Source organism: Mesitornis unicolor, unplaced genomic scaffold (genome assembly GCF_000695765.1).
Source record: "Mesitornis unicolor isolate BGI_N332 unplaced genomic scaffold, ASM69576v1 scaffold3173, whole genome shotgun sequence".
NCBI classification, from domain to species: Eukaryota; Metazoa; Chordata; class Aves; order Mesitornithiformes; family Mesitornithidae; genus Mesitornis; species Mesitornis unicolor.
In genome coordinates, this window is record NW_010172441.1 from 66,543 (window position 1) to 77,746 (window position 11,204).

The 11,204-nt window shown below is 38.3% G+C and overlaps 1 protein-coding gene across 1 annotated transcript in view; it reads right to left on the reverse strand.

Annotated features, from left to right (window-relative positions):
• Positions 1 to 7,254, reverse strand: part of LOC104537468 (inositol 1,4,5-trisphosphate receptor type 2-like) — a gene marked incomplete at both ends in the record, with an annotated part of 55,432 nt that extends 48,178 nt beyond the window's left edge. The window contains 5 exons of the mRNA XM_010180362.1: positions 1,833 to 2,033; positions 2,950 to 3,206; positions 3,802 to 3,985; positions 5,309 to 5,496; positions 7,146 to 7,254. Of these exons, the coding sequence (XP_010178664.1) occupies positions 1,833 to 2,033; positions 2,950 to 3,206; positions 3,802 to 3,985; positions 5,309 to 5,496; positions 7,146 to 7,254 (939 nt within the window). The remainder of the gene's footprint in view (positions 1 to 1,832; positions 2,034 to 2,949; positions 3,207 to 3,801; positions 3,986 to 5,308; positions 5,497 to 7,145) is intronic.
• Positions 7,255 to 11,204: the final 3,950 nt, after the last annotated feature.

Genomic DNA, 11,204 nt, shown 5'->3' on the forward strand with positions numbered 1-11,204 from the left:
CATAAGCAAATTTCCAAAACAAGGAACTTGTAAAGTACTTGAAAGACCTTATAACAGCAATGAACCACCCAGTCAAAGCAGAGCAGCCTGAAAACATGTCACAAAAGGCACTGGGGGAGACTCGTGTAGTACAGAACTAAGCCAAACACTGCCTGTAGGGAAGTACACAACTGGAAAAAAAGGTGGTGCAAGCTTGCAGTGAATCATGCAGGATTTGGCACCAAGAGGTTCATGTTAGAGACAGCAGCCCACAGGAGCACTGCCAAATTTAGCTGAACGCACGGGCAGAGACATACTTGAATGCAGGCATAATCAAATCTGCACACTGGAATTCTTAGTTTGCGTTCAGCAATCAGCATTAATATTGCTGTTCTAGCATGAACTGTTTTCTACATCTGGACATGTCCTGCCCAAAAGGACATTTCCAGCCATGGAATTCAAAACTGTCATTATGACCAACAGCACTTCCCAAATGCTTTTACACTGGAGCTCCCAGACCTTCCAAGCCTTGTGAATAAGTGTCAGTTATACCAATCTACAATACTTAAGATTTCTAACAGGTTTGTATGACAAATAGGATAGGAAAAGTTTTCCAAAAAAGACAGAGAGAAAGGAAAAATGAAAATGAGAGCATGGAGCATTTGCCTCTGAAATACACTAAATCAGACTTGCAGCTGATGTAAACAAGTATAACGCAAATCCTGAGTGACTTCCCAGCAGGCAGGTCTACATAATTAAGTGTAACTAATAACTCCCTGCCATTATCAGTGTCACTCAAGTAAACTTATTGGAGAACAAGTTAACTTAAACATAGGTTTAGTTTTTATTTTCATCTCCAGTCCTGTAATTACTCTTTTTTAACAGATATTACTCCCATGCATTAGTGAAACAAATATCACTGTTTAAAATTTAGTCCACTAAAGGATTTTTGCTTGTTTGTTTTTAAAGTATTAAGTAAAGGCTGTTGATTACCAGCAATGGCAATAGAAGTACTTTCCACTTCATTTGTGCATCTTAATGAAGTATCATTAATACTGCATGCATTTCTTCAGCTATTTCTAGTATCAAGAATAGATTGCCTCTGTAATTTCGCCCACCACAATTTTCCCATTTCTAATCCACAATAAAAATCCTGAACTTTCATCCACTGTGACAACTTTACTACAGTTCTCTTAAGACCAAACATAGCAGCATGTAACTATATTCTTTACCTTTCTATACTGCCTCAGCATGGCACTAAAGAGATATCTATCAAAAGTCACAGCTATACGAGTTAAAAAGACTGCATCGAGCAAGGCACAGAAGATTAGAACCACACTCTTCAGTCTCATCCATTTCACTACTGTTATCATAACTAAAGATGCTGATAGGTAGCATAGCAGGATAATAAGTTAAACTTTATGGTACTTATGTGAATTAGGAAAGTAAATGCTAGCAACCTATATAAACATCAGCAAAGGCAAAACGTATGAAAATTAAGAAAACAAGACTATGTATGCAATGTACTTCCACAACTGTGACTCAAAATCCAGGTCTAGGATTAGGTTTAACTCTAGGTTTAAGCCATGGGGACCCACTGACATAAGACATTAAACTTTCCAAAAGGACTGGAAACCCTCCACATAAGCAGACATACTACAGGAAGAGATTACACTGAGTTCTGACTTAAAAGGACTGCTCAGGCCTTATGAAAGCTTGAAGTGTGTTAAGCCTAGTCATAGCAATTACAAATGAGTTTACGTTATTAAGGACACCAAAAGGTTTATGATAAGCACTCAGATACAATACGTTCAGGCATATTCTTCTGCATCCACAAGTTATATGAGCCCTACCTGATTTTCATGGCATGGACCTTGGCAATATTCAGTCAAGCTTTCCAGTGTCTGGTTCACAAGAGCCACATTCTTCTCATTGATGTAAAGTCCCAGCAAGCCCAGTCCACCTGTCGTGCTTCCACAGATACAGTCCAAAAACTGAAGGGTCTCACAAACAAGGTTGTAATTTGTTTTATTGTTCTGATGTCTTAAAAAATTCTGGTGGATATAAAAAAGGAACAAAATAAAAACAACAACAAAAAACCCCAAGAGAATTAGAGTCAAGTCAAACATGCAGTCTTTTTCATGAAAATATTAAAGGGAAGGATTTATGACCATATGACCACTGTACTGTAGGTACTCAAGTACATTACACTGTAGAAAATACATTATGCCTTAGCGCAACACTTGAGAACCATTATCTGATTAAATCAGAAGAGAAAGGAGGGCTTAGGAAAGCGAACTTTGCAAACATCTGCACTGGCCTTAAGTGTTTTACATAAGCTTTGCACACCTGCGCCCATCCACCTATTAACAACTCTTCAACTTGTTGCCCCACAGCTGAGCAGGTATGGTGGGACATTACGACTGCTTCTTGGCAGTGTCAGCGGAGAACGGTAGCTTAGCTCAAACCAGCCCCAACACGGCTTTAGGGGAGGCTTCTGGACACCGCACTGAGGTATATTTGCAGAAAATTCATTTTGCAAAGGTTGCTATGAGGACAGTAATTTCTAGCAGAGGGACTGACAGCAGGGACACAAGTAGCATCTTAAAGCCTTCAATCATAACACCTAGGGAAAAGACCAGTACCCAAACTTAGCCCATAAACTTCCTGTGGTCTTCAAGCCCGTGGTAAGTGATCCACCATCTGTGCACAGAAACCATTCTAACAGGGATTCTCACTCCACGTGCCTATGCTGCAGACCCCAAGCAATTCTGAGGACATAAACATGAGCTCAACTAGAGCAGGCAAGGGGTTCTTTCAAAGGGTTATTTTATCCCTTGGGTCAAAAGACAAAAAACATTTTAGACACCCCTATTCTGTAACAGGAGCCTGGCACAGGCGTTTTTCTTCCCTTATGAAGTTCCAGCTCCTGTAATACTTCTTTTGGTGCTCAGCATAAAAACACTTTACCTGGAGCTCTCGGTTGTGGTTCTCACACAGCAGCTGAAGAAATCTCAATATTGGTTGCATGATCGCAATGGCAGGGCTCATGATTGCTTCTTCTGTGGACTTCTCTTCTGCATTCGCAGCATCTGCTCCTGAGCTCATAAGATCTATTTCTGGGTCCATTTCTCTTCGATACACAGAGTAAGCCTTGGACGTTGCAGAAGATGCTTCTGTTAACTGTCCTTTCATACCCTCTTTCAGATGCAGGGTTGAATCCTTTACTGAAAAGAAGATAATTTGCCTTCATTTTTGAAACTCTTTCTCCTCATTTGATTAAACAATAAGAAAACAATAATAATGAATGCAACTTTTTCTTTGCTGGTGCCTAACTTTTAGAAGACCTCTAGGCAACTTACAAAGAATATCAAAGCAACACTCATGCAGGGATAACATGTTCCAAATAAACCACAAACCAGAGTGAAATAGAACATTAAGACAAAAAGCTCTGCTATTTCTCTCCCATATACAATAAATGATGAGAACAATGGAAGGACCACAGGGTGGGAAATCAGTGCCTGCGCTTGCTCTTGTGAAATAGCCCCATTAGCAGCAGCCTCTACTTCTGCTTCTCTAAAAATATGGTTCTATATCTTTTACTGGTATAAATTGGCATAGTTTCACTGATTTCATCAAAGCTAATTCCTTGTATCCAGCTTAAGAGATGGCCTATAATTTACAGAAAAATGGGCAAAAGATGTGAATTAGCAATGATTAATGTTATAGCTTACTGATCAACACAGCATAGTACGAGTGGTGCAGTACATATGGTTTGAATATAATGCACGTCTCCCGTCTTTCACATGGGTGCTTCCTTACCTCTCTTTTTGGGAACAGATACGGTTAGGTCACTATCATCATCTTTCTTTTTGCTTCCCAAATCAATAGTGTTCACTGTCACTGTCGATCGTATCTCCTGCTGAGCAGCTTTCATGTGGTCATACAGGACTTTAAAGAATTTTTCTGACTTTTTTTGCTCCTTCAGTTGCTGGTAAGTTGAGTACTGCAAAAAATATATTCTTTAGGTATCAAATTTCTAAGGAAGAAGAAATCCAAAAATGTACTATTTTTTGTGAAACAAATGATGAATAATTACTTCACTTACACAGAACAAATGTTGGCCACTGCCTGACCAGTTCTTTCACAAAGTGATATACAAGGATGCTAACAAAGATTGATGATAACATTTTAAAATTTGGATAAAATGGTGAACACTACTATTTGCAATGTTTAAAATGTCACAATATTACACTTGAAGTTAAATTACTTTGTGACAGTCTCCATTTCTCCAGGCATTCTGGAGTTATAACATTCCATCTACAAATAACAGTGAAAAGTAATTGTTATTATGTAACAACAAGACGAAGCATAAAACACCTAACGGGTAATACTGTTGCTTAGATTATATTTCTTTTTTGTGCTTCACACAGAATTGGAATTAATATTTTAGGTTATTAAATCCAATCTCTCAGTATTACTTACTGTCAAGCAGTCTGAGTGCCATTTTCAACAGTTTACAAACCCTACCTTAAAGCACAAGCTTTCTACAGCCCCTAACAATTCATTTTAGAAAGCTGCAACAAAATCTCACTTCTTTAACATTTTCTGAACGTTCTTTAAGGGTCACAGATCTTTTTTACAGAATGAAGATACACAATGAGATTCCTCTTATTTAACTTCTATATTCTTGCAATGAGGTATAAGTTGGTTATTTAGGCTCCCTTCACAGGTAATGATGAAATACAGGAAAATGCAGGGGGAGTGATTCATACCATCTCTCCTCTCTTATGATAACTCTGCTGATCATAGAGTAAGAACAAACAATCATTTTATTTGGCTAAAGTTCAGTGAGAGGGATATTATTCACAAAAACTAGAATTCATCGTTTAAAGCAGTTATTTTTTATAGACTGGGATATTGGTCTTCTCAAATGGCCAGTTTTCCTCTCTTTGGAGATTTTGAGAAATGTCCCTAATTGTTTCCACAAAATCACTTAATTTTACTGCTATTAAAAACTTGAAAGTATTACAATTTTTAATTTTACAAAAAGAGAGATATGAAATAACTGGAGATAACACTCATATGGCAAAGACCAGATTAAAAGAAGCACTGTGCTACACAGAAAGGGACAGCTGAAAAATGTATTCTTCTTTCAAAGACTTTACACTATGAGATACTGCATAAGAAAAGGGCATATTTACATTTGTACTACAGCGACACAGTAATAAACTTTTCACAGAACTTACAGAAAAAATGTTCTTTTTATTTGTCTCTAGACTACAGGCATTTGAAAATCAATATGTGAATAAGTAAACAAAATAAGTACCTGTGTTTGCGTATTTCCACCTTCAAGCAACGCAATACCAAGCAAAATGCCTTCTGAGAAAATTCTGTCATTTTTGGTGTTTACTATGACATCTATGACTAATTCTGATGCACCTTCTTTATCCAGAAGGCACTGAATATCAGACATGGTTACCCCAGACTTATCTGAGTCTTGTCCTGAAAATCCACCTGCAAATTAGGCAAATACACACCATTCACATTTGTTTTATACAGGTATATGAAAATGAATCTATTAGTAATAATAATTTGTCTTATGCACACAGTAGCAATGTAATAAATCTAAATTCAAAATTCTGTTTCGGGTAAAGTTCCCCTTGATATAAACAAGATTTTTGTGTGAAACTGTAATGTTGGCCTCTAAGAATAAGAAGTAAAAAAAAACCCCAAATCATTGCTCTGTCCTAAAATTCAGACAATAAAGAAATTGGAAATGCCACTGATCTGTCCACTGACCCCCTTTTTTAATTCCACTGCTGCATACACTAAACAGTATGTATGATCAGTGTTCTGAGACGACTTTTATATCTGCTTTTCAACCTCAGGCCTAATCTATACAAATATTGTACAATGGTAAATCCACTCTGGTTACAGGTATGACCTCCTAGCTGAATGCTTTTGCCAATATAACTCACAGACCATTAATATCACAATGATGTTCTTTAAGAAAGAGACTTGAGTTAATACAAATAAAAGGTGTGATTTTAAGGAATTGTGTTAAAATGTATTATCTCATTAGATTAACTGTATTTTATTATCATAGATTATAATCTTTCCTGTTATACTTACTTTTATACAGATGTAACTGCATTTGGTTAATTAGAAAAAATATAGTACTGCTTTAATCAGTCAGTACTGCTTTCATTAAACTGATTATAATGGTTCAGACCTTGTGATGAAGCCATACACACATACACACTTTTTAAAGAGAACTAAAAAAAATAGTAACTCTTTACTCTCCTGTTTGTTAAGGAGCATAAGTTGGTATACAGAATATTAAGACTGTAAACATTTCCAGTGTCTACATTGAAACAGTCAAGAAGGATCAGTTGAATAACATTTAGAAATTATGACAAATCTGGGCACACCTTTACTACATACCGAAAATGCAATGGCAAGCATTTTGACTTGGCTCCATATGTAGCTTCTGTCCCATTTTCTATGATATACATTACTTTGTGTTTTCTTAAAAACCACTCTACAATAACTTCACATTGCTTCTATAACAGAACCATACCAAAAAATTAGGTTATAAGGGACGTACAGAGACCATCCACTCAAACTTTCTGCTCATGGTAGTTAGAGCAGGTTCATCAGTTTGTCCAGTAAAGCTGTAACGAGAACTGTCACGTTCTGCAGTCTCTTGGGGAAATCTGTTTCATTACCTAACCAGTATTTTTGTGAGAAGCTTCTCCTTATGTCTTGTTTTTTTCATGTATCAATAAAGAATCTGGAATTTCAAAACATTTTTTAGTTTCCAGAAACAGCAGCACCTTTGTTCAAATGTTTTATGCTCTGCTGAATTTCTGCATGTGGATTTACTTGCAAATCAAAACTGTGTTACCAATTGGACTTGAATGGAATGATTGACTGGGGGGCATGGGGAAAGTCCCACCTTCAGTACCACCAAATGCACACCAGCCATCTGAGACAAGTCCGTGCAACTTATAAATAGAAGTCTGGTACTACCTCTCTTTTAACGGGTTACAGAGCGTGTTGGATTTATTTACCAACTGAATCCCTGGAGCACTTCCAAAGTGCCTATTAGAAAAAATGGTGCTACTAATTTTGTTCTTTTTAAATGATCTGTGTTGATTTACCTCCCACTTGTGCAGTTTTGCTGTAGCTGGCAGACAGAGGCCCATTCATACCACTTCCATGTTCTCCTTTAAAGTAGCGATATAGGAGTATTTTCCTTAAAGTGTTGCCCTTCAAGAGAAAGATAAAAATATAAGAAATTAAGAGTTGTGGCTAATTTCCTTTGTTTGAAAAGCAAGCTGTTTAACATAAATAAATAATTTATTAGGTCTTTCTGTTATAATCAGTAAGCATACAAACAGTGAAATTGTCTAGAAAAGGAACATCTAATGGTCTTATCTAACAAATCTCACAGGAAGAATTCTAAAATACTGTTGTATAAACTTCCTTGAAGTTTCTTTTAAAAATATTGATTATAACTAAAATACCTCCACCTCAGGAATTCTTACTGGCTATCTGTAAGATGCAGATATTGAAACAAGTTCTACAAAGCCAATGCTCTGCAGTCAGTGTGTCTGTGCCCTACCCTGCCATGGCAGTACTTTCTTCCTATTTTCTGCAGCTGAGTAGTATCACTCCCTTTTCTCTGATCTCAGATAATCCAGCTGATCATCTGAAAGAAGCCATATCACATGAAATATTAAAACAGAGATATGACATTTGATAGAACAGCTTAAAAAGCATTCTCTGTGTCTCCTTGTTCCTTTACTTCCAAAACCACAGCCAGTCAAAATTTGCATGCAGCTCTCTGAAGATCTTCCCTTTCATTTTGTTTATGTTCTGCAGCACAAGACACATTGAATTAAGAGTCGGGGGTACCAATTACTTGGCATTTTTATTTTGTCTTCAGACTTCTGGGAGCACCTGCAGTCAACACTCAGCTTTACAGAGGCAGAAGGTGACAACAGCAACTGTAGGTGTATGTGCAACCTAAGATTTTATAAAGAAAAGAGTACAGCAAGGTCTCTGATGATTACCACAGAAGGGAAAAAATTGTTCATTTTAACGGCTTGGCAGCAATATGGGACAACTTCTTCCTCACTTACTGGTTTTAAAGAAAAACAGTTATTAAAAATATGTGCACCAGAAGCATCCTCAGTACTTACTAGCTCGCCAGCACCTGCACATTAGCGCACCAGTGAACTTTTCAATCTAAACATCTCTGTGGCCACCACAGACAGCATGCAGTGGGGAAGCAAGTCCCAGACACACCTCACAAAGCACTACTTGCACTTCTCTGTTAACTTAGCAATATTTCCAAGAGCAACCACACACCAAAGTGGAGCTTCACTGCTTCATAAATCTCAAAGAAAATGGGTTTGTCCACATCCAACAAGTGCCAGAATGCAGTATTCTGCATGTGCAGCCTGACAACATAAAACTGCCATTCTTTCCTAGTTCTCGCATTTTGATGTTTCAATTTGGTAATAGTTTATACAAAGTTCCCTCAAATAGCCAGGAAAAAATACCATAAGCTATAAATACAATGGCTGCAAGAAAAATAAAAGTCATCACCTACACATCTGCAGTGTGAGGGAATTTACTAGGTGGATTTTCCAGGTGAGCCTAAGCCAGCATGCTCTACACTACAGAGGAAGACAAAGAACCAGAAGCCTCTGAGGACCTCACACAGAGATAGATTCCGAGCCTAGTTTGTGATGGAGTTTAAACCTGTATGCAGGGACAAGGTACGCTAACCAAGCTCATAAGAGATTTGGAGATGGCTAAGGGCACCAACTCCTCCTACTCAACATCCTGTCTCCAGCTGTGACCAAACTCCAGTGTCTTAGAGGACAGTGAACCTAATTTTTCTCATCTCCTGAAGACAAACATATTACTGCAGAGAAAAAAATCCCCTCAGAATTGATAAACATGGATAAGAACCAGGATAAAGTCCCTTTTCAAACTCTCTCAGACACATATATCACTGAATCCCAAAATCGTACCACACAAATAGGATCATAGAGCAGAAATTCTTCCTAACTCCAGACTAAGACCTCATCCTGAATGGGCACTGCACTGAGACAAGATCTTTTAATCAGAAAGACTGGCATTTGCCATACCACTTGATTAACCACTCGATTAACCACTCAGCTTCAGCTGAGTTGAGGCAAGAGCCTCAACCAGCGATCTATGCAGTCTGTTGACAACTAACAGAGCTTCATGGTAAATTATACAAACAGTAACAGTGCAATCATGGGAAGAAACACCAAAAGCCATCTACATATAGTTAAGAATAATACCTGTGGCCACAAGCTGTACTGTTCAATCAAAACACCTTTATTTTATCAAGAATGCTTAAGACTATGAAAGAGCATTTGACTAATAAACTGAATAATTTAGCACTTGAGTCTTATTGCTGGGAAGTGAGTAACTGTTAGCACATCTCAGATCTTCCTCCTGCCTCGTTACTTTCTAAGACACCAGGAGGAGCAGAGATATGAAGATGCTTCTCCAGTTGGCTATGGAAAGAGGAATCCTACTCCACCCATATCCAAACTAAGGTATGGACTTCACTTCTTGTCCCAAGGAGCAAGTCTTAATTACTGGGATTCCTGCTCTCTCTCACTCCTTGTCTCAACCTCCCACGAATCCAGACAACACTTACAGTTCTTCGAAGCCAAAGTGTCAAAAGTCAAGAATGCGGTGTTTGGGAAGCAGAAATGTGGTGGAATCTCTGCTCTGCCCAACAGCAGTGCCAAAAACACACCCTCAGACTCAGCCCACATATTTGCAAGCTCCGGATCTTCATTCCTTTGTGATGACCTTGGGCAGCCATACAACTTCCCTGAGTCTTGTGAAATTAGCTATCACCACAAAGAGTGGAAGAGCCCAGCTGAATGAACCGGAACAGAGAAAGGCATGAATGTTCACGCAATGCATCAGAAATGCCTGCCACCTTCAGTACGTAACTGTGTGAGGTACCATGCTAGAAAATGCTGGAAAGATCCAGCTTTCAGAAAAAGTGCTGATCCCACTCCCGTAGGTGTCTGGATATGCTTTTACAGGAATAAAGAACAGCCCCATCATGTGGATGAGACAAACCGCTGTCAAGGCAAGCAAGACAGCCACGCCATTGATAGTAAATGGTTTCCTAACTTAGCATAGCCACAAAATTAATATTGCCCAAAAGCAAATGATCACAGCAGTAGCATGAATAAGCAGTTTGCAGCAACTACTACTGACACTCATGTAACTGAAGCAGAGGCCAAAAATAAAAGCACACCAGGCAGCACAGTGCTATCTTCCCCAGCGAGGTTTCTACATGTGGCAGAAGTCCCAACCTTCCAAGCTGATTCTCTCCCCTGCTGGATACAATACGCTTTCTTTTATACCTCTTATTAGGGTATGGAAGTGGCACGTAAACATCACTCAGCTGACTGCAATTCTTCTATAATGGCTAGAACATTGTATAGCTTTGAAAAAAAACCCACAGTGAAAGATAACAGTCTTATTGTTACCCATGAATACCACTGTATTGTCTCTAACAAAAGCTAGGATAAATACTGAGGGACACAAGAAAGCAACAACTGGTTATTGTTGTTGCGGTTTTAAATAGCTGGGGATTGACAGACAAAAGTTTCCAATAGGGAAAAATTATTCCAATAGGAACATGTAAACACAAACAAATTACGTTTTCCCAGTCCACATTTCATTATAGAAGTTGGTCTTTAAACTCGATTTAAATGCCTTCATACGATGGTTTATTCACTTTCCCTCTCCAAGCCTGCAAAAGGCTGGGGTGTTCTGCGCAGGGAAGCAATGGCTGAGAGACATATGTACAGCTGATCGTGGATACCTGCATCAGCACCAGCTCACTGTATAACATTGCCAAAAATTATTTGCCCTGCCTTATTTACTTTGCATACTTCTGAAGGAATTGGAATGATATTTATGATGTTCAGAAGGCTAAACTAGACGATCTGGTGTTCACTCCTGGATTTCCCTCTACATTAAAATAAAGAAGTGGAAATGCTCAGATTATCAGTGATAACACAGAAAAGGTAGCCATGTCCAACAAATATTTCTATCATACAGTGGATGTTGTTGTGAATGTATTTTGGTATTAATCAAGGAGGACGCATGAAAATTCGGCAAGTTAAATCTTTGGATTTGAATAA